Below are 24,356 nucleotides of genomic sequence, written 5' to 3' on the forward strand. Positions count from 1 at the left end.
ATGCTATCTAGGTTGGTCATAACTTTCCTTCCCAGGAGTAAGCGTCTTTGAATTTCATGGCTGCAATCACCATCTGCAGTGATTTTGGAGCCCCCAAAAATAAAGTCTGACACTGTTTCCACTGTTTCCCCATCTATTTCCCATGAAGTGATGGGACCAAATGCCATAATCTTAGTTTTCTGAATGTTGAGCTTTAAGCCAACTTTTTCACTCTCTTCTTTTACTTTCATCAAGAGGCTTTTTAGTTCCTCTTCACTTTCTGCCATAAGGGTGGTGTCATCTGCATATCTGAGGTTATTGATATTTCTTCCGGCAATCTTGATTCCAGCTTGTGCTTCCTTATATGATGTCCTCTGCATATAAGTTAAATAAGCAGGGTGACAATATACACCCTTGACGTACTCCTTTTCCTATTTGGAACCAGTCTGTTGTTCCATGTCCAGTTCTAACTGTTGCTTCCTGACCTGCATACAGGTTTCTCAAGAGGCAGGTCAGGTGGTCTGGTATTCCCATCTCTTGAAGAATTTTCCCCAGTGTATTGTGATCCACACAGTCAAAGGCTTTGACATAGTCAATAAAGCAGAAATAGATGTTTTTCTGGAACTCTTGCTTTTTCGATGATCCAGCGGATGTTGGCAATTTGGTCTCTGGTTCCTTTGCTTTTGCTAAAACCAGCTTGAACATCTGAAAGTTCACGGTTCACGAATTGCTGAAGCCTGGCTTGGAGAATTTTGAGTCCTTCATGGGCTCTCAAAAAAAACCCAAAAAACAAAAAAAAACAATATAGCAATAAATTTCATGACACTTGTTGACTTGAAGCTTCGATTTTTGTTTTTAAACAATGTGTATCAGTGTATTCCAGGTCTAATGGTTTCTAATTCTGTATTTGGTCATTTGATAGCATCTCTAACTTGTAAAAACAGCAACCAGAGGTACTTCCCTGTTAGCTCAATTGGTAAAGAATCGCCTGCAATGCAGGAGACCCCAGTTGGATTTGTGGGTCAGGAAGATCCATTGGAAAAAGGGATAGGCTACCCACTCCAGTATTCTTGGACTTCCCTTGTGGCTCAGCTGGTAAAGAATCTGCATGCAGTGCAGGAGCCCTGGCTTTGATCCCTGGGTTGAGAAGATCCCCAGGAGAAGGGAAAGGCTACCCACCCCAGTATTCTGGCCTGGAAAATTCCATGGACTGTGTATAGTCCATGAGATCACAAAGAGTTGGACACAACTGAGCGATTTTCAAAGATTGTTTACATATATATATATATATATTTTTTTTTTTTTCTCTCTCTCTTCCTTCTCCTTCCTCTCTCCCCTTTCTTTTTTCTGCTACCTCCACTTTTTGACTTTATTTTTGTTGGTCTTCTTTTTCATTCTTCCACGTCATTTTTGATCATCATCTCCTCCTCTCTCTTGCCCTTTCTCGTCCTCCTGTCTCCTCTTCCTCCAGTTCCATTCATCTCTCACGTCACCACCAGATTAGTTTCTCTGCCTGAGTATCTTCAGTTCAAATGCCACCAGGGCCGCTTCTCCCCTTGTTGCTTCTGGAGCAACTTCAGTTTACACATTGATGACAAGGCTTCTAACCAGAACATCTTGTAAATCATGGGTGACAATGACAGTGGCACCCAAGAGAGCTTGTAGTGTGTGACAGCAGAGCATGGTACCTGCTCTCTGTGTTATAGTATGATAACTGCATGGCTTCATTCCATCACCTTGTACTGGGATAAAGCCCAGTACCTTTTAAACTTTGATTCTTTCTGTTATCATATTATGATTCTTCATTTTAAGAGTTTGAGCCTTCAAGCAATACTGCATTTTAACTAATATTGAAATGTTTGTTAAACATTTGTTTAACAAATGTTTGTTTGTTTGTTTGTTTTGGACTGATAAAAAGACAGTCACATTCTGTAGAGACAATTTATTCTGGTAGCTTTGTTTGATTAGAATGTCTTCTGTATCCAAATGCAGATTTTAGTTCCCGCATTCCCCATCCCCAGATAATAATGTAGATTCAGTAATCTTATCCTATATCACTTGACAAAAGGGTTGGTTAAAAACTTGGAGGAAGAAATGAGATTTCAAGAAATTTAAAACACTTCATATATATATATAAAAAAAAAGACAGTAAATGTGGCTTGATTGAAGAAAAGGAAAAATGCTCTACTTTCAAAACAAAATTCTAATGTTGCACTCTCTTTTGGTATGTAGCCTTTTAGAAATACTTATAATATATGGTTAAGCATTTTGTGACATGACATTCACCTGGAGTTGTATCAACTTGTAGATTCTGTACTATCATAAATTTGTCAGAGTAGCCAGTTGTAGAAATGTTTATTGATGCAATGGAAACCTCGAGTGTGCTGTCTCATAAGCTTAGAGTCTGGTGTGCCTTCAGTTAAGATAGATTTCTGTTACAGATCTGGCTAAATTAAATGATGCCTTGTATGCATATATGGACACTCTAGATTTTTTAAGGCAAAAATTGCATTAATTCAGATGTAAGAGAAAGTAATTTTTAAGAATATCATGTTTAATGCCACTAAACTTAAATAAGCTGACTTCCCTGGTGGCTTGGATGGTAAGAATAGCTGCCTACAATGCTGGAGACCCGGGTTCGATCCCTGGGTCAGGAAGATCCCTTGGAGAAGGAAATGGCAACCCATTCTAGTACTCTTGCCTGGAAAATCCCATGGACGGATGGAGGAGCCTAGTAGGCTACAGTCCGTGGGGTTGCAAAGAGTCGGACATGACTGAACAAAATCACTTTCTTTCTGTAGTTAATAAATCAGTATTACAAGGTTTAAAAGAAAGTGGTGGAGCGTTAGGAATCTGGAGGGAAGACCAGATTTAAACTGGGACTTTAAGTGATGGCCAGAGTTGTTTATCAGGGTGAGGAAAGGCTGTCGCAGGTAGAGGTAATATGAACGAACATGGGCTGAGCAAAATCTTACATCAGAGATCAGATCTGTTTGGGACAGAGGGAAGATCCTGCCTCTCTGGGACAGAGGTTCTCTGATCTTTGCAGTGGGATAGGACTGTCTAATCTGAGAAGGCAATGGCACCCCACTCCAGTACTCTTGCCTGGAAAATCCCATGGATGGAGGAGCCTGGTAGGCTGCAGTCCATGGGGTCGCTAAGAGTCGGACACGACTGGGCGACTTCACTTTCACTTTTCACTTACATGCATTGGAGAAGGAAATGGCAACCCACTCCAGTGTTCTTGCCTGGGGAATCCCAGGGACGGGGGAGCCTGGTGGGCTGCCATCTCTGGGGTCACACAGAGTCGGACACGACTGAAGTGACTTAGCAGCAGTAGCAGCAGCAGGACTGTCTAATGGTGACTGGGTCATAGACATACCAAGCTGGGAAAGCCTTGCAGGTCACCCTTACTGACCTTCCCACTTAAAGGAAATCATGACCCCATATTTTCTTTAATATATATTAACTCCTACTTACATTTCTTTCTAAGATTTCCTAGAACAAATTTTACTGTTTTTCCTGAGATTATTATCTTAATGGACTGGCATTTTGTGAAGTCATCATCGCTATTTTTAGCACTTACATATACTTAGTGGATTTACATGAAGAGTTCAAATTTACCTCCTTGTTTACACATCTTTAATCCTTTCCTGTTAATGTTTTTCATCGGAGTAATTTTTATTTATTTATTTTTTGGTTCTTTTTTTTTAAATTTTATTTTATTTTTAAACTTTACATAATTGTATTAGTTTTGCCAAATATCAAAATGAATCCATCACAGGTATATAATTTTTAAAAATTGCTAAAAAACAAGCACAAAGATATTGGTAGCATTGATTTTTATTGGGGAGAAAAATAGAATTTGTTGAGTGTCCACTGTGTGCCTGGCACTGTCCTAAGAGCCTTCTGTGATTGTTCACTGCGTACAAGGCCTCTGTTGAGATACATACCTGCTGCTACTAGTTAATACTGTCATTCTGAGGAAACCAAGGCCTCTAGCGGTTAAGCAACTTGCCTGGGATCTGAAGTGAGGTGGCCCGACCCCAGCTGTCATGTCACATGATCCTGCCTATATATTCACAAAATGATTTTTTCCCTCAGTAAATATACTATTTTAATATCAGGGTGTCTAAATGGAATTATGTAAATTGTACTGTGCAGGAGAGGACTTGTTAAGCCTTCCCAGGAACCGTGTCTTTTTCTACTTCACCCAAAGGTGCTAAATGCCCTACTGGAGACCTGATTCATGTGCTGGATTTTACGTACTTTACAACTATTAGAAGATAACCATCATGTAGAAACGTGAACAAGGTTTCCTAAATGAAAGATAGGAATAAGAAAGTTCTCAATGAATACAGTTTTATTTTCACCTATTTGGAAATGAAGGCTTCCCAGCAGGCATAGTCATAAAAAATCCGCCTGCCAATGCAGGAGATGCAGGAAACACAGGTTTGATCCCTGGATTGGGAAGATCCCCTGCAGTAGGAAATGGCAACCCACTCCAGTGTTCTTGCCTGGAGAATTCCATGGACAGAGGGAGCCTGGAGGGCTACAGTCCATGGGGTCACAAACAGTGAGACATGACTGAGCACACACACACATTTGCAAATGGGAAGACATTGAAAAGAAGGTTTATTGAATGGAGATAGTGACTATTTTTACTGAAAAGGAGATTATGAATGAATTCTTCAAGTTTCTATTTTTATGATTTTAGAACTGACATAAAATGCATATACTATATACTCATGGATCAGATAGGGAGAAGCCACTTATGTATACCTGTGGCAGATTCATTTTGATATATGGCAAAACCAATACAATATTGCAAAGGTAAATAAAATAAAATTAAAAAAAAAAAAAGAACCTTTCTTTCTTGGAATTTTGGAATTTGGCTTTTATTTGGAAAGCAGTGGAATGGGAATCACACAAGATGTGTAGGGTCTGGTAAATGCCCTGGATATTGATTGGAGCGAAAGATTGCTGAGGCAGCTGGTGCTTAGACCTACATGCGAGATACCCAAAGCTTAGATAATACAGCAGAGACCATCAGAGTGATAAAAAACAGAAGCTTTGTGTCTGATTGATTAGAAGGGGAATTGAACCATTAGTAAAAAGGGGAAAAGCTGGAATCTGGAAAGGATCTCATGTCATTTAGTCCAACTCTTTGTTGATGAGGCACTTGAAGCCCAGCTCAAAGACCTTATTTCCTAAGCAGCTAACTCATTCCTACAGACAGATTTTCATGTGTATGGGCTAAGGGCCCATGTGGCTCATTGGCTTTCATTTGCAATAATTACTTCTGTTCATAGCAGTTTTCCTGATCTCTTCGTAACAGTGATCCTATCTACAGCTATGAAAATACCAACTCAGTACCAGTTTGCTTATAAAGTAAGTGATATTTTAAAAGAGATGAGCTCTTTTAAGCTCTTACGAGTTTTTATTTCAGCAGTAGCATTTTACCTTGAATTTTTATTGTTGGGCGAAGAAGATCACCTAACCTTTTAACTTAAACCATTATCAGATCAGATCAGATCAGTCGCTCAGTCGTGTCCAACTCTTTGCGACCCCATGAATCGCAGCACACCAGGCCTCCCTGTCCATCACCAACTCCCGGAGTTCACCCAGACTCACATCCATCGAGTCAGTGATGCCATCCAGCCATCTCATCCTCTGTCATCCCCTTCTCCTCCTGCCCCCAATCCCTCCCAGCATCAGAGTCTTTTCCAATGAGTCAACTCTTCACATGAGGTGGCCAAAGTACTGGAGTTTCAGCTTTAGCATCATTCCTTCCAAAGAAATCCCAGGGCTGATCTCCTTCAGAATGGACTGGTTGGATCTCCTTGCAGTCCAAGGGACTCTCAAGAGTCTTCTCCACCACCACAGTTCAAAAGCATCAATTCTTCGGCGCTCAGCCTTCTTCACAGTCCAACTCTCACAACCATACATGACCACAGGAAGAACCATAGCCTTGACTAGACGGACCTTTGTTGGCAAAGTAATGTCTCTGCTTTTGAATATGCTATCTAGGTTGGTCATAACTTTCCTTCCAAGCAGTAAGCGTCTTTTAATTTCATGGCTGCAGTCACCATCTGTAGTGATTTTGGAGCCCAGAAAAATAAAGTCTGACGCTGTTTCCACTGTTTCCCCATCTATTTCCCATGGAGTGATGGGACCGGATGCCATGATCTTCATTATAGTAGCACATGAAAAATATACTTGAGTTTTATAGTTAGAAGCTAAAACACTTGTATCTTGATTCTCAACAAGGAGATTGAACTCAGTTTTGTTCATTTTCCAACTTCTGTAAATTAAGAATGTAATTTCTGAAATGATCATTATTCTCTTCCTTCTTCTCCCCCCAAATTATATAAAATCAACTCAGATCTTCTGTAGTTCATGACTGAGACTTGTAATCTATATTTTATTCTACATGTATTCCTTTCCCTTAACTTTATTTATTCTAAGTTTTCCCTGTGGAAGGATCTTGAAGAATTTACCTTATCTGCCAACTTGAAGGGGAAAAGTTAGAAAGAAAAGTATATTTAAACAGTTATTCTCAAGGTTTGAAGTTTGTCTGTTCACCAGATGAGATGGCAGATGTTGGTTAAAATTTTCAGTAACGGTTACTTTAGGAGAGAAAATGCTGAAAAGGAATAGAAGCAAAAAGGATAATGGATGATCATTATAGCCAATACCTGAGTTTTATTTCTGAGGAAGGGGAAATGTTGAAGATGCCCCTTAACCTGCTAGACAGTTGACCTGAAGATCTAAAGTTGCAGAAAATGCAGTACCCATTTATAGAAGAAAGACTTTGTAAATTCCTAGACTTTCCAAAAATAAACTGTAACTACAAATTGTCACTTTTCCTTTTCAGCACATTTGTAGGCAGAAACAAGTTCAAAGTGTTAGGCTGTTGCGTTTCAGATTTTTGAATTTCTTTTTTATTGGGTGTTGTAAAAAGAGAAAAATGTACTTGGGTTAAGAGTGTACATTCCAGATTTTCAGCTCGAAACTGATTTTAATGACCTTGCTAGTAGAAATGGTGACAGTTGTAATTATAGCTTGTGGGTGCACCACACTGGCACATGTCAGGCATTTTCCACTGTGAGGTTTTCTTCCCTTGTTCCACTTCTTTATTGGGTCTTTTATCCAATAGAAAATCGACTGAGCTTTCTTTCTGTGCTGGTATCAGTCTCGCAAACATGGTGAACGTTCCAAAAACCCACTGGACTTTGTGTAAGAAGTGTGGGAAGCACCAGCCCCACAAAGTGACACAGTACAAGAAGGGCAAGGATTCTCTGTATGCCCAGGGAAAGCGACGTTATGACGGGAAACAGAGTGGTTATGGTGGGCAGACTAAGCCAGTTTTCCGGAAAAAGGCTAAAACTACAAAGAAGATTGTACTGAGGCTTGAATGTGCTGAGCCCAAATGTAGATCGAAGAGGATCCTGGCTATTAAGAGATGCAAGCATTTTGAGCTGGGAGGTGATAAGAAGAGAAAGGGCCAGGTGATCAGTTTTGAGCTTCATATTTTGTTTTATTATTAAGACAATAAAAATGCCATCAATAAAATCCTCTTATTTAAAAAAAAAAGAAAATTGACTGAAAGAGGCTATGTGGAAATGGAAAAACAAGCCTACTTGACCAGTGCATTATTGGGGATCTGTCTCACAGATTCTCAGATCAGATTTAGGACCTGCCTCATAGGTTGTGAGATTAACAGTTCCTGTAAAGAACCTGGCACGGTAGTGTGTAGTCAATAAATGTTAACTGTATAAGATTGAAAAAAATACTGAAGGTGACTTAGCAAATTGCTCCAGCTACATTCTGTCACCTTCATCTGCAAGACAGATTGCATCCATAATATGTGAAGAGTGCATTGCTAAATATTGAGGATACAGAATGACACGGGGAATAATATATTTGTACATAATATATTCATTCTTGATAAATGAATTTTTCATACTTGCATCATTATATCTTCATAAAATTGTAGGGAAGTGTTTGAGAATTATTAGCTCCATTTTACAGACAAGAAGGCTCAGAGAAGTTACCCATAGGTAGTAAGTGATAGTGCCAGGATTTATAATCCTAGTCTTCTAACTTCTTTCTACTATGTCAGTGTCTTTATATACGATTTGATTGAGAAGAGTGTGTGTGTGTTCATGCTCCTACTAACACATGTTGGTATCACTTGTGTATAAACAGAACTAATTATATGGAACCTTAGAGACTAGAGTGAACAACCAAACCTAGAGAAGAGTCATAACTTGGTCTGCATGTGGCACGTGAGGAAGGTTGGGAGGAGAAGGTAGCAGCCAGGGGAGGAAGGGAGAGCTGTAGGAGCAGTAGTCAGCTGTGAGACTGCATGGTTTGTTCAGGAAACAGTGAACAGATAAGTCTGGCTAGAAGTCATGGAGAGCCAGGTTATGTACTGTGTTATGTACATGTACGGATGTGAGAGTTGGACTATAAACAAAACTGAGCACCGAAGAATTGATGCTTTTGAACTGTGGTGTTGGAGAAGACTCTTGAGAGTCCCTTGGACTGCAAGGAGATCCAACTAGTCCATCCTAAAGGAAATCAGTCCTGAATGTTCATTGGAAGAACTGATGTTGAAGCTGAAACTCCCATACTTTGGCCACCTGATGCAAAGAGCTGACTCATTTGAAAAGACCTTGATGCTGGGAAAGATTGAGGGCAGGAGGAGAAGGGGACGACAGACGATGAAACGGTTGGATGGCATCACTGACTCAATGGACATGAGTTTGAGTAAGTTCCAGGAGTTGGTGAAGAACAGGGAGGCCTGGTGTGCTGAGGTCTGTGGGGTCGCAAAGAGTCAGACACGACTGAGCGATTAAACTGAACTGATGTACTGTGTTGAAGACCAGGCTGTGGAATTGTCATTTTGACACACTGACAATGATTTATTGAAGGTTTATGAAAAGAGGGGCCAAATATTGATGAACATAGAAATATTTCCATTGAAAAGTCACAAGCATTAGTTTCCTTGGACACTTTTCCCATAGAGTCATATCCTAATTAGCCACTCCATAGCAAATGCCTTTTACAAAAGGAATATAATTGAAAAACAGACAATTCAAACTAATGGCCCTTCATTCATTTGATGGAGCCTGTTGATTCAGGTGTTCCATTCAAAATGCATGTAAATGAGACCTTACAGCTTCTGTTCTAGCTATCACCTGGTCCTCTGATAGGAGAATTAGGTGAACAGAACATTTCAACAACTCAATAGAAAAAAATGTTCATTAGGAGTTTTGTGTAACCAACACCCCCCCACACATATCTCTGTTTCTGTCTTTGTCTGTTTCCCCCACCTGCTTCACTCCCACTTCAAACTATCTGGGTTCTACTCTTTCAGCTCTGTTTCTTTTGGCTTTAGAGACAGAAAAGTGCTTGGTTCATTTTTTTTTTTAGCATCAAGTATTAATATTTTATGAGTTTAATTGATAGAAAAAATATGCCCAGGTGATGTCATGTCTGAATAGTCAGGGAGAAGAAACCTAAAACCCCAAATCTTAGTAAAGTTCTATTAGTCCAGACCTTGGAACCATAAAAGACTAGTACAGTTATGCCAAATGATGTGATATACTCAGATGGCATTGCATTCCGATTGGACTGAATACTAACATTAGCTTCCAAGGGAGTTCTGATTGTAGTCTTTATTTATAGGTTTATTTAGTTTAATATCTGAGTAGTTCGGTTACTTGAGGATACTTTTGTAAGAAGAATAAAATATACCTAGTCTTTTTCTATTACCAATAGCATCTACATATTACAAACCTCACAAAAGTTGGCATGGAGACGTCACAGAATATTTTCAAAAACCTTCTTGATGGACTCTGGGAAGGCCTGGTTAGGTCAGTTCAGGGAACATTCCATTTTAAGGTTCTGCAGTAACGTACTGTTCTTGGATAATAGGAGCTCAAAGGGAGAGGCAGACATGTACAAACTCACATGTAAGAATATGTCTAGAAATAAATATATTTCAAGACAATAGATGGGTGATCAGACTTTTTTTTTCTTCAAGGCACCACTGGTTAAATAGCAGTTTCCATTTAATTTTGGTGCTTTGCAGATGTAGATCTTGAAAGAAATTCAGGATTTGATTACATGTAGCTTTTGATCAGGAGTGGGTCTTCTCCTGTACACCTAGAATTATCATTGACACATTACTTATAATTAATTCTTATGTTATCACCCATTGCTATTTTTTAAAAGAATACTGCTTTTATTTATTTATTTATGATGCTAAGAACCCTTACCATGAGATCTACCTTCTCAACAATGTTTAAGTGTATGGTACAGTGTCATTGACTGTAGGCAAGATATCATTCAGCAGATCTCTAGAACTCACTTACCTTGCATAACCTAAACTTTATACTAGTTATTAGCAATTCCCCATTCTGCCCTATCTTAAGGCCCTGGCAGCCACCATTCTACTCCCCACTTCAGTGAGTTTGACTATTTCAGGTATCTCGTATAAATAGAATGATACAGCATTTGTCCTTCCGCGACTGGCTCTTTTCACATAGTGTAATGTCCTCAAGATTCATCCATGTTACAACATATTGCAAGATTTCCTTTAATTGAAAGCTGAATAATATTCCAGTGTATGTATCTACCATAATTTTCTTCTTTTTATTTCTGTGCTTTTAATTTGATATCATTGAAAACTGAAAAAAAGGCAACAATAGTACAATGATTCCTCTTTATGCTGTTTACACAGATTCAGCAATTGTTTTAACATTTTGTCCACTCTACCATTTGCGCATTTACTTTGTAAACGTACACACTTTTTAACCATTTGAGAACAAGTTACAGAATCATGCCCTTTTATACCTAATTATTTTTGGGTAGATACCCTAAGAACAAAGACATGCTCTTAGATAACCATGGTGTAATTCTTAAAATCAGAACTTTTACATACTGGCACATTTTTAGTTCAGTCTGTTTAGTTATTCCAGTCTATTTCATAACATTTTTTCAAACTCTGTCCAGAATCCAACACAGGGATCATGTATTGTGCTTAGTTGTGTCTGTGTAACATCCTTTCACTTGGAACCATTCCTTACCCTTTCTTTTTTTTTTAATTGAAGTATAGCTGCTTTGCAGTGTTGTGTTAGTTTCTGCTGTGCAGCACAGTCAATGAGCTGTGTGTTTACATATATTCTCTTTTTTTAAATTTCTTTCCCGTTTACGTCCCCACAGAGCACTGAGTACAGTTCCCTGTGCTCTACAGTAGGTTTTCATGAGTTGTCTATTTTATACATATTAGTGCATATATGCCAGTCCCAGTCTTCCAATTCATCCCACCCACCTTACCCTCTCTTAGTTTCCCAACCAGGGACTGAACTCTCGCCACGGCAGTGAATGCACCGAGTCCCAACCACTAGACTGCCAGGGAATTCACAACCCTTTCTTTGTTTTGTCAGGACTTTGATATTGTGTGTCTGTGTGAATATATAAGTTAATTTTTTGTTGAGATATAATTGTTGTGTAACTTATACAGTGTGTTGCTTTTGTATGTTTATACATTGCAGTGATTAGTACCATATCAGGTAACACTTCTGTCACACCACCTCATTATTATTTTTTAAAACCATATTTTATCCATATTTATCCACTTATCTGTTGATAGGCATTTAGGTTGTTTCTAGATCTTGGCTTCTGTGAATAATGCTGCTAGGAATGTGAGTGCAGATACCTTTTTAAGATCTTGTTTTCAGTTCTTTTAGATAAACATCCAGAAGTGGGATTGCTGGAGCATTACATGGAGAAGTTCTATTTTTGTTTGAGAAACCTCCATACTGTTTTCCATAATGCTTGTGCAACTTGCGTTCCCACCCACAGTGTACATGAGCTCTAATTTATTCTTGTTAACACTTGTTTTTTTGTCTTTTTTGATAATGCCCACTCTGAAAGTCAGTATGAGGTGCTTTCTCATTGTGGTTTTGATTTGCATTTTCCTGTTAATTAGTGAGCATTTTAAATGTACCTGTTAGCCATTTGTGTGTATTCTTTGGAGAAATGTCTTTTCAAGTTCCTTTTGCCCAATCTTTAATTGGGCAAAAGATAACTTTGCCCAATTAAATTTGCCAAAAGGCAAATTAAATTATGGCAAAAGGAACTTTGCCACAATTGATTTGTGGGGGTTTCTTGTATATTCTGGATATTAACCCCTTATTACATATCTGGTTTGTAAATTATTTTCTCCCATTTCATAGGTTATCTTTTCACTCTTTTACTGTGCTTTTTAGATTGATGTAGTCTAACTGGTCTGTTACATTCTTCAACCTGAGCAACTCGTTCAGAATTACTGTAGCTTTTTTTTTTGACTCCCTTACAGTGAGTTGTGGTCCGTGTGATCAGATTATGGTTTCAGTATGTCTTCTGATGCTCTCTCATTTTGCCAAGAGAACGCACTGGTCACAGCAGACACCCTCTTCCAACAACACAAAAGAAGATTCTACACATGGACATCACCAGATGGTCAACATTGAAATCAGATTGATTATATTCTTTGCAGCCAAAGATGGAGAAGCTCTATACAGTCAGCAGAAACAAGACTGAGAGCTGACTGTGGCTCAGATCATGAACTCCTTATTGCTAAATTCAGACTTAAATTGAAGAAAGTAGGGAAAACCACTAGACCATTCAGGTATGACCTAAATCAAATCCCTTGTGATTATACAGTGGAAGTGAGAAATAGATTTAAGGGACTAGATCTGATAGACAGAGTGCCTGATGAACTATGGATGGAGGTTCGTGACATTGTACAGGAGACAGGGATCAAGACCATCCCCATGGAAAAGAAATGCAAAAAAGCAAAATGGCTGTCTGGGGAGGCCTTACAAATAGCTGTGAAAAGAAGAGAAGTGAAAGCAAAGGAGAAAAGGAAAGATATAAGCATCTGAATGCAGAGTTCCAAAGAATAGCAAGAAGAGATAAGAAAGCCTACCTCAGTGATCAATGCAAAGAAATAGAGGAAGACAACAGAATGGGGAAGACTAGAGATCTCTTCAAGAAAATTAGAGATACCAAGGGAACATTTCATGCAAAGATGGGCTCGATAAAGGACAGAAATGGTATGGACCTAACAGAAGCAGAAGATATTAAGAAGAGGTGGCAAGAATACACAGAAGAACTGTACAAAAAAGATCTTTATGACCAAGATAATCACGATGGTGTGATCACTGACCTAGAGCCAGACATGCTGGAAGGTGAAATCAAATGGGCCTTAGAAAGCATCACTACGAACAAAGCTAGTGGAGGTGATGGAATTCCAGTTGAGCTATTCCAAATCCTGAAAGATGATGCTGTGAAAGTGCTGCACTCAACATGCCAGCAAATTTGGAAAACTGAGCAGTGGCCACAGGACTGGAAAAGGTCAGTTTTCATTCCAATCCCAAAGAAAGGCAATGCCAAAGAACACAGTTGCACTCATCTTACATGCTAGTAAAGTAATGCTTAAAATTCTCCAAGCCAGGCTTCAGCAATTCGTGAACCCTGAAATACCAGATGTTCAAGCTGGGTTTAGAAAAGCCAGAGGAACCAGAGACCAAATTGCCAACATCCGCTGGATCATCGAAAAAGCAAGAGTTCCAGAAAACATCTATTTCTGCTTTATTGACTATGCCAAAGCCTTTGACTGTGTGGATCACAATAAACTGGGGAAAATTCTTCAAGAGATGGGAATACCAGACCACCTGACCTGCCTCTTGAGAAACCTGTATACAGGTCAGGAAGCAGCAGTTAGAACTGGACATGGAACAACAGACTGGTTCCAAATAGGAAAAGGAGTACGTCAAGGCTGTATATTGTTACCCTGCTTATTTAACTTATATGCAGAGGACATCATGAGAAACACTGGGCTGGACGAAGCACAAGCTGGAATCAAGATTGCATGGAGAAATATCAATAACCTCAGATATGCAGATGACACCACCCTTATGGCAGAAAGTGAAGAGGAACTAAAAAACCTCTTGATGAAAGTGAAAGAGGATAGTGAAAAGTTGGCTTAAAGCTCAACATTCAGAAAATGAAGATCATGGCATCTGATCCCATCGCTTCATGGGAAATAGATGGGAAAACGGTAGAAACAGTGGCTGACTTTATTTTTTGTGGCTCCAAAATCACTGGTGATTTCAGCCATGAAATTAAAAGATGCTTACTCCTTGGAAGGAAAGTTATGACCAACCTAGATAGCATATTCAAAAGCAGAGACATTACTTTGCCAACAAAGGTCCATCTAGTCAAGGCTATGGTTTTTCCAGTGGTCATGTATGGATGTGAGAGTTGGACTGTGAAGAAAGCTGAACGCCAAAGAATTGATGCTTTTGAACTGTGGTGTTGGAGAAGACTCTTGAGAGTCCATTGGAATGCAAGGAGATCCAACCAGTCCATCCTAAAGGAGTTCAGTCCTGGGTGTTCTTTGGAAGGACTGATGCTAAAGCTTAAATTCCAATACTTTGGCCACCTCATGCGAACAGCTGACTCGTTTGAAAAGACCCTGATGCTGGGAGGGAGTGGGGGCAGGAGGAGAAGGGGACGACAGAGGATGAGATGGCTGGATGGCATCTCCGACTCGATAGACATGAGTTTGAGTGAATTCCGGGAGTTAGTGATGGACAGGGAGGCCTAGCGTGCTGCGATTCATGGTGTCGCAAAGAGTCAGACGCGACTGAGCAACTGAACTGAACTGAACAGTGAGTTGTGGTTTAAGGGCAGCAAGACATGGTTATAACCAGAACTCTAGTGAACGCTGTATATAGTTCAGGCTTGAATACATACTTGGTAATAGAAATTCCTGTGTATCTACTCTGTGGTCAAGTAGATTCAAGAGAGCTACTTCCCCAGGTTTTGTCTGCTGACCTTGACATTCTTTTTGCTTTCTGGACTTAGAAATCGAGGTTTGAGTTGCCTTGTCATTTATTAGAAATCAACTGTTGGCTCTCGCTCATCAGTCATTCTAACAGTCTTTCAAAGCAGAGATAGCTTCTTCTGCATAGCACCTGCTGCCAGTGCTGTGTGAATCAACGTGCTCACTACCAGCCCCTGCACAGATGGATTGCCACGTGTGAAGTAGGCGGCACAGCTGTCAGTATAGTACTAAACAGGGCACACTGTATAGGTTTCTTAAAAGCTATTTATTTGTGACAGTTGCTTAAATTTTTTATGCGTTTTACTCCTACTAGCATTGACTGTAACTTCCACATTTATTATTATTTCATGTAACTTATAAAGCATTGGTGCATAAATTAATACAGTCGGTTAGAGTCATTTTTCTTTTTTTTTAATTTTATTTTATTTTTAAACTTTACATAATTGTATTAGTTATTTTTCTTTTGTTTTGATCTTAAATCAGTTTGGGCACATGTTTCTCTCCACACACATAGAACTTGGTGAATATTACTGGTGGTTCTTCCAAGATAGTGTCTTACTATCTTTTAATGTGAGGATAATGTTTAGTTTTCGTTCAGTGCTTGACAAGAGAGCAGGCAATTCTCACAGTCGATGGAGAAGAGTGCTGGAGAAATTTGGTGGTGTTCTTGTCAGAATGACCTCTCAAAAAGCAGGATTTCCTTAAAATTCTTGAGACCTCAAAAAACAGCTCTAAATATCCCTTCTCCATTATCTTTTCTACAAAGGACAGGAGCTCCAAAAGTTGGGCTTGGGGTTGTTTTCTGCCTCTGGAAAACCCCTCTTTCGTGTCCACAGACCTAGAATCTCAAAACTCTTGCTTGCCTGTCTGGAGGAGGAAGGGTAGTCAGGAAGGCATTTAGTCCCCTAACCTCATGGTCTAGGCATTGGGTCACAGCCCCTCTATACATATGGAATGCCCTTGTTTTTCCATTCGATAGTTCTCTGATCCTGACGTCTTAGAGAACCAGCTCCAAGTCACCAGAGAAATGTAATTCTTGCAGAATCTTATTTGACTGTTCGTTTGAACTTGAAGGACTTGTTACATGTATTCAGAATGAATAGGCTCTCAGGATTCTCTAAATGTTATGAGATGTCAGTGAAAATGGTGAAGTACAGGACCTATGAAAGCAATGAGAAAACCAGCAAAATAAGCCAGAGTCAACTTTTTCAGAACTCTAGAGAGTAAAGTCTTGTAGCAATCTGGGAAACATCGATTTAGGAAAAACAACTGAATCTCAGTAAGAATAGCTAGCTTTGTGACATTTTAACTTGTGCTGTTTCCCCTTCCTCTTTCTCTAGATCCACAGTAGCCTCAAAAACCATTAGTTCCCATAATCAGAGTGTAAACCACCTGCCTGGTAGGCAGTGGAGGAGGGGCAGAATGGAGCTGCCAGCTTTCTTCCTTCTGCTTTCTCTTCCTCCTCCTACATTAAGCTGGATGTACCTTGAGGTTTGGGAGCTACTAGTGAGTCCCAGGGACAGGGGAGCCTGGTGGCCTGCCATCTATGGGGTTGCACAGAGTCGGACACAACTGAAGCGACTTAGCAGCAGCAGCAGCAGCAGCAATGAGGAAGCCGATTTCAAATCTCAGTTAAGGGAACATGTACCATTTACTGCTGAAAAAATCTAGAGTCATTCAAGATATTACATGGGGCAAGACTTGAGCTTATCTGCCTCAGTTATCCATAGGAGACCATAGGGAAGCTAGTACTGCCTCCCACTGGGGCCTTTTTCATAAATCACAATGCACTGGGGCAGTCTCCAACGTGGCCCCGTTTTATATGTTTCATAATAACTCCATGAAGAAAATATCGTAGTACTTGTTTTGCTATATGTAATTCTGTAACAAAGCACATGCCAAGGATATTAGTTTTCCACAGAAGCACCCATATCTTCTACTGAGGCAGTGATGTCATCCTTATAAAACTTAGGTCTTTGTGGAAAGTTTATTCAAATAGCCAAAGTGGGATGATCAGTGTTTGTGAAAGATGCAGATAGGTTAGCCTCAAGGGCTGTGGCATAGAACCGGATGTGCCCTTATCTACCCTTTTAAAGATAATACATTGCATCATATTTCCTTGTGTTAACCTGACCAGGCAGGAGCACCTCGTGCATGCAGTGTTTCACTGTGATGACTAATTTCATGTGAGTTGCTTGCATTTTTAATTGGTGATAGATTCTTGCTGTGATCTTCCAGCCCTACCTAAGTGAATCTGTGTGACTCATATGCTTGGTAGAGGTGTGTGGCTCTAATCAATCACCCTCATCAGTTTTCTCTGGAAACTTAATCATGGCATTCTGTTTTTATTGGCATCCAGGTGGGTGTGTGTGGGACCAGGGAATAGGATTTGCAAAGCTTAGCTATTCTGATGATACTTGGGTCTTTTGCTGCATGTGTTGTGGTAGAATTTAGCCTCTTCACAGAAACCCTCAGCTTGGCTGTCTGTTTACAGACCAGCTCTCCACTCAAGAGGCCTTTGGGAAATATTCTTCCGTGGGATGATTAAAGTAGGGAAAGTGTTAGCATCTTATGATCTAGTTAGCCTTCTGTCTTCAGATGAATGTAAACCTAGACCATCTGCGAGAGGTTTTTTTTGGTGCAACTTTTTCTTTATTTGGAGAATACTGTACATCCATTGTAGAAAATTTTAAATATAGATAAAGATGAATGGAAGTGTCTTGTGATTCTGTTATTCAGATTTGTGAGATGGTGTGTTTTAAATCTGTGTTGCTGCTAAGTCGCTTCAGTTGTGTCCGACTCTGTGTGACCCCAGAGACGGCAGCCCACCAGGCTCCCCTGTCCCTGGGATTCTCCAGGCAAGAACACTGGAGTGGGTTGCCATTTCCTTCTCCAATGCATGAAAGTGAAAAGTGAAAGTGAAGTCGCTCAGTCGTGTCTGACTCTTCGCGACCCCATGGACTGCAGCCTACCAGGCTCCTCCGTCCATGGGATTTTCTAGGCAAGAGTGCTGGAGTGGGGTGCCATTGCCTTCTCCGAAATCTGTGTTAGACACATACATATGGAATCTAGAAAACTGTTTCTGATGAACCTATTTACAGGGCAGGAATAGAGACACAGACATAGGGAGTGGACTTGTGTACATAATGGGGAAAGGAGAGGACAATTGAGAGAGTAGCATTGAGATAGACACACTCCCTTGTGTAAAATAGATAACTAGTGGGAGGCTGCTGTATAACACAGGGAGTTCAGTTCAGTGCTCTGTGACAACCTAGAGGGGTGGGATGGGGGGAGGGAGGGGATGTGTGTATATATATAGCTGATTCACACTATTGTGTGGCAGAAACCAATACAACACTGTAGGGCAATTATCCACCAATTAGAAATAAATTTAAAAAACATCTGCATTAGTAACATTTCATGTTCAGTTATGTTCATTGCATGTCACCTTCTGATACTTACCCCACAATTTGTCCTTTCCTTTTATACTTCTTGAATTAGAGCCTCATTCAAACAACGTTCATATGCCTAAAGACAGTTACCATGATTTGGTCTGTATTAACTTGGTCAAATATGGCTTGATTGAGAAAAGGTTGTATGAGGGTTTTCAGGATCATGATTTGCGAGAAAGTGCTCTCGTTTGAGGTGTGCCTGTTATCACCTCAGCGTACTGTGAAGTGCAGGTGTGTGTATGCTTATTGAGTTCATTTTACACGTTAGAACGTGCATGCAGCAGAAGGGGTGGGCTGAGGTGTGAACAGAGAACATCTTAACACAGAGGCTATCCGTAAAATCTCTTGCTTCCTAAACTAGATGGTGGCTGAAGCAACATCTTGATCTTTCATTTTCCCTTAGCATTTTATAGAGTTTAGCATAAACAATAGTTGCTTGGGAAAACCAATTTTGAGCCTTAAACACAAGGTTTGGCTTGATTTCCTGTGGTTGATAGAGCACCAGAGGCCAGTCCTTTAAGGTTGCTTATTCAATCTGGGAGTGCTTGTAGAAAGTTCACATGTAGTAAATTGTTAGTGCTAATTCTTTTGGTGTTTTAGAGCCAACTTGGGGATCTATTAAAACCAGCTCCACGTGGATGTGTTCTTTGGAGAGTATTGATATTGTCCATTGGAGCTGGCTTTAAAACATGTTCAAAAAGGTAAAAGGTGGAAAATTACTCAGGTGATAATTAAAGCAAATAAATATCTCATGACATAAATGGTCAAATTCTACAAAATGTGCATGCTGAAGAGTAGGTTAATGTACATGCTGACCCATGACACAGTCCCTAGAATCTAGCCTTGGGGACTTAAAGTGATTCTTGGTTGTTTGCAAATACTTAATTTCTGCTGAGGTAGAGTTGTGACGTTTATCAGGTGTGCATTTACTTAATAGGGGAGAATTTTTTTTGAATGAGAATTCCAAAATACAGAGAAAATTTATTACTAAGTTTAAAAAAAAAATCCTTCCTTGCCTCGTAAGTGATTGAGGATAAAGATTTAAAAAGAAAACTTTGCTTACAGAGTGGATCAGCCACTGTGTTCTGAAAATGCTCAGATACTGCTCTTCTTAGCCACCTAAGCCTTAATTCTGTATGGTGGCATAATTATTGGAGGGATAGGGTAAAGATATCTTTTAAGAGCCAGGACAGAAAACTCTATTCTCTGTTGGGATGACAGAATAGGAACCTCCGACAGGGAATTCATTAGCACATATGGCTGTGGGCAGTAGCTTTTTCATGTGATCACTTGATGGATGAGTCAGGTTGAGAAGCAACCTGTAGAAAGTGACTGCCCTGAATTCCAGGGAGGAGACTTGGGGGTCTGGTCTCATCTCTTAATGTCTACTTGCTCTGTAGATGTAACATCTTGGGTCATCATTTTTCTCATCGGTATCAGGAAAGGTTGATGTAAATAATATCATAGGTCTCCTTAAACGGTCAATAGTATGGTTGGTTGTTGTTACTGGTTATGGTGGTGTTTTAACACAAGTTCAAATGTTGCCTTTAATTCTGTTTTTATATAAATAAAAAATCAGAGAAAAATTAATTTTATATTAACTATCGTTCACCTTAGGAAAAAAGTTCAACTTTTTTTAAGCACAGAATAACATTAATAAATTTTTACTTATTTTAACTATATCGATTTTACTTATTGACATCTTTGTATGCTTTCTAAACTCCTTGAATATTGGTAAGTATCCATGTGCTTTTTCATATTAAATACATTTCAAATGTTGATTCAGAAAATGTATTTGAGATTAACCACATACTACAACAAATACAAGTCTTTTGTGTTAATGTTTAGTAAGTAGGATATTATAATCAATGTTTACTGGTTTCTGCAAATAATGTTAGTAAGGACAATGTCTCCTTCTTAGAAAGTCTTATTACGGTATAGCTGATGTTATGGATTAATAAATAAAAGGGAGGAACCTGCTCTGTTACTTTACGCCTAGGAAGTACCATTAAATGTGTAAGTTTGGCCTGCTTGCTGGAATCATTAAACTTTATTTGGAAGTGATGCGGAAAAATGTGCCTGTGTGAATGACCTGTCCCATGTGCCTTAAAGAATAGTTGGCTTTGGTCAATCTATCTTCTGCAGTCACTTCTGCATTTAAATATAATTTAGCAAAGGATGATTCTTTCCCTTCATAACACCTTTTCTTTTTTAAAACTTAGATTTCTTTGTTTTACACTAATAGCCACTGCTTTATTAGAAATAACTATCTCTCTAATATAAAACAGACAAGTGATTTCACTAACGAAATACAAACCTGAGGTTAAAATAAATTCAGAAGGGCAGAGGAAGGGAGAGAACTTTGGGTTTAGACTAAAAAGACTACAGATTCTTGGGTCAGACTAGTCATGTGGTTGTTTGAAGCAGCCCCAGATTCTGTGAGACCTTGGGCTGGAGTTATGACAGAGTGCAGCACCTTTTAAAAGTGTATTTTAGAAGCTGAAATTAGGCTTACTAACAGCAAAATCTGAACATTGTTTTTGCATTCAAAACTGAATTAGGCTATCTTCCATTGCTGAACTGTTGTTTTCCAGGGTGAGGAAAGCAGACAGTCCTTAGAAAAAACATTCTTTAAAAGTAGCATGAGCAAACCAGATTTTTCACAGTCAGGTATGTTGATGCAAGTGACTTACTGGGGTGCTTTTCAAAAATTTCTTTGGCTCATTAGTAGGCTTATGTAAACGAATCATCTTTTTTTCCTGTTTGATAGTTTTTGAATAGAAAATGTCAAAGTTCTGCTCAGCTGAGCTGTTGGAGACAAACCTGTCAATTCAGTTTTCAACTCTTAGTCCGCACCTGTGAGACTTCTGAAAGCGGTTAATATTAATCATGGCTTCCTTAAAAATTTTTAACTAGCTTAATTCAAGGAGAGGGAAGGTCTCTAGCCTCTTTTGTGGAGCATTTCTGTCATTGACTCTCGGAAAGTAGTTGACAGCTTTTGAAACTTGCTTTCGTTTCAGGCTTGGAGTTGCAGAGAAAACTTACCTGTTTTTCCTCTGAAGCTGTCATTTAAGGCTCATAATGAAACCCTTAGAACTGTCATCTCTCTGCTTTCCCCATCTTACACTGTCACTCTCTATGCCTTGTATACTCTGATAAATCTACAGAAGGGAGAACTAAGGCCTGGTAATATAGGGTCTCCAGAATGAACCCTGACATTGTAACATCCTAACCGTTTGAACTGTCACCACATTTCTGTCTCAGTTTTAGCTGCTAGACCGGAGTTTGGGTGTGGGTGTGGAGGCATGCGCATATTGTTTAGGTTTTGCACATCAAAATTCAGTATCACAGGCTGATATGACAGCTGTATGATCTTGCCTAGGCTTAAACTCTGAAACAGGGACTCTTGAAAGCAGTGATGGGAAAATACAGTTAAAATTGGGTCAGATGATAGGAGATCTCTGTATAAGCTGGGTTTTACCCCTTCACTTGTTCACATATGTAATCCGCATGCATGTCATGTGTGCAAATCTAGCTTGGTCTGCACATTAGAGCCTGGCTTGTCGATGAGTCTCACGTACAGTCTGATTTGTTATATGCTGTGAGTTCAGCATCACTGTCCACGGGTATATGGCCTGACAAGATGATAACAACTGCACAGAATTGTCTAGGCCTCACAGCCTGTGGAAACAGTTTTGTGGTGATGGGATGCTTGTGGTGATGGGTTCGTTAGTGGTGGTTTGACCTGCCATCTTCATTTAGGTGTGGGTACAGATAGAGAACCGTGTCCATTTTTAAAGTGCATCTGCCCATGCTAAGAAAGTAATCCTTAGTTTTATAGAAGTTTCCCTTTTTATTTGTAGATACAATACTTTGCCAAGCAGAAGAACCCTGAAAAATTCAAGATTAGTGAGTAAGAAAGATGACGTGCATGTCTGTATCATGTGTTTACGTGCCATCATGAATTATCAGGTATGTTTCTGTTTATAATCCTTAAAAAAAATCTGAAATCATCAGACTCAATCTTGTTCTCTTTGGTATCTTTGTATTTCTATTTGAAGTAAATATCAGGATTTAATGAAATATTTTAGAGAAGAAAGGTCTGGTTCCTTCTACTGCTCATAATTCATTGCCCTTTTAGTTAGCATTTCTGATGTGTAATGCATTTAAAGGGAAGACATTTTCCTCCTCCAGTGGTAAGCTTATCTAGATTACTTGGTAAGTGTTTTTGACTATTAGAGACAGAGTAAGCCACTGGTCTGGGGCAATAATGGAACAACTTTGGAACCTGGGAATGAGTAATCTCACACACTGCGTAGGTCACTGCTCCTCAAAGAGTTATGTGAGGACAGGCAAGGGATTATAATTACTGTGTTGGACCCTGTGGTTCCTCATCTTCATGAGAAGCACTTAGAGGATGCTTGGTAGAAGAGCAGAGTCCTCCTTAGATGACTGATACAGACTGTCTTCACTCTGAGAATCACTGGGAGTTACTAATTACAGTACGTGGGATTAATCCTAACGACAGAGTGGGAATTAGAGCCTGGAGTATCTACGGTGAGCTGAAGGGTCAAAAGTATAGTTATAAAATCAAACCATGGCTGAGAATTTAGACATGGTTCAAATAAGAAAATAGGATTTTATCTCCACTGACACAGATTCTATAGATGGATCCAAATAGAAACCGATGGTAAATACACAGATCAGTATTAGAGTTCAAACCCAACATAAACTTGCCAGATGAAATTTAAGAAGGGAAACATGCATTTATTCTCTCAGTCAATTAATTTTTTTGAGCATTGCCCAATAGATCCTATTCTAGGTGTAGGGAACACAGCAGCAAAAAAATAAATACCTCAGGGAACTTACTTTCTATTGGGGGGAGATGGTGATAGACAATCGGTGAACTATATACAGCACTCCAGATAATATTAGTGATGAAATAAAAGCTGACACTTACACAGTGCTTCCTACAGTCTAGGACTTTAAAACCTATTACTTAATTTAAGCCTCAAAAGAGTCCTGTGAGATTAGTAATATTACTCTCCCATGAGGGAGGAAACTGAAACACAGAGAAGTTAAGTATGGCTATAAGTGGTGAACTCGGCTTTGAACTGAGGAAGACTGGCTCCAGAGAACTAAGTCCTGTAGAAAAAATAATCAAGAAATAAGAATAAGTGCCAAAAATGCAAGTTCATTTTTAAATAGGCTAGCCAGAAAAGTGTCACGGAGAAGGTAACATTTATGTAACAACTAGAATAAGGGAACAAGGTAAGGAATACTTAAGAAAGAAAATTATAGTCAGAGAGAAGGGCAAATGCAAAAGTTGCTGAGGTAGGAATAGGTCTGGTGTGCTCAGGTCAGTTTGGCTGGATCAGAATGAGTAAGTAGAGAGGAGCAGAAGGCGAAATCTGAAGTTACAGAGGGGTCCTGATTATGTAGGGCTTTAAGTCACTGAAAGGACACTGGCTTCACGCTCACTGGAATGCTGCTGAAGCATTCTGAGGAAAAGTGTGACTTGATCTGTCACTGGAATTTAGCATGATCCATCTGGCTTCTTTGTTAGGATTGACTCCAGGGGGCAAAGACAAAAGGAGGTAGACCTTTTAGAAGGCTGTTGCATTAGTTTAGGTGAGTGTTGATGGTGGCATGAACCAAAGTAATAGCAGCAGAGGTGATGAGAGGTGGCCAGGCTCTGGTTTTGTTTCGGTGGTAAGGACAGTAGCAGTGGGGATGTGGTGAGGCGTCAAGGACAGCTCGCAGCGGTTTGTCCTGGGCACCTCTGAGATGGAGTTGCCATCTACTAAGCCGTGGAAGGCTCCAGGATGAGCAGATTTGGGAGACCTTATTAGTATTCCAGTTGGAGAGATGTTAACTGTGAGATGTCCATAGACATCTAAATCAGATCAGATCAGATCAGTCGCTCAGTCGTGTTCGACTCTTTGCGACCCCATGAATCGCAGCACACCAGGCCTCCCTGTCCATCATCAACTCCCAGAGTTCACTGAGACTCACGT

General features: G+C 39.6%; 2 protein-coding genes across 6 annotated transcripts in view; both read left to right on the top strand.

Annotated features, from left to right (window-relative positions):
• Positions 1-24,356, top strand: part of FMNL2 (formin-like 2) — a 331,355-nt gene that overhangs the window by 240,391 nt on the left and 66,608 nt on the right. For all 5 annotated transcript variants that reach the window (XM_010840000.1, XM_010840005.1, XM_010840002.1 and 2 more), the window contains one exon: positions 22,203-22,311. In XM_010840000.1, the coding sequence (XP_010838302.1) occupies positions 22,203-22,311 (109 nt within the window). The remainder of the gene's footprint in view (positions 1-22,202; positions 22,312-24,356) is intronic.
• LOC104988626 (60S ribosomal protein L36a-like) lies at positions 6,112-8,475 on the top strand. Its single transcript, XM_010839999.1, has one exon. It carries the CDS (start codon positions 7,068-7,070, stop codon positions 7,527-7,529), a length of 462 nt encoding a protein of 153 aa, XP_010838301.1. The 5' UTR covers positions 6,112-7,067; the 3' UTR covers positions 7,530-8,475.

Source organism: Bison bison, unplaced genomic scaffold (assembly GCF_000754665.1).
Source record: "Bison bison bison isolate TAMUID 2011002044 unplaced genomic scaffold, Bison_UMD1.0 scf7180017864139, whole genome shotgun sequence".
Lineage (NCBI taxonomy): Eukaryota > Metazoa > Chordata > Mammalia > Artiodactyla > Bovidae > Bison > Bison bison.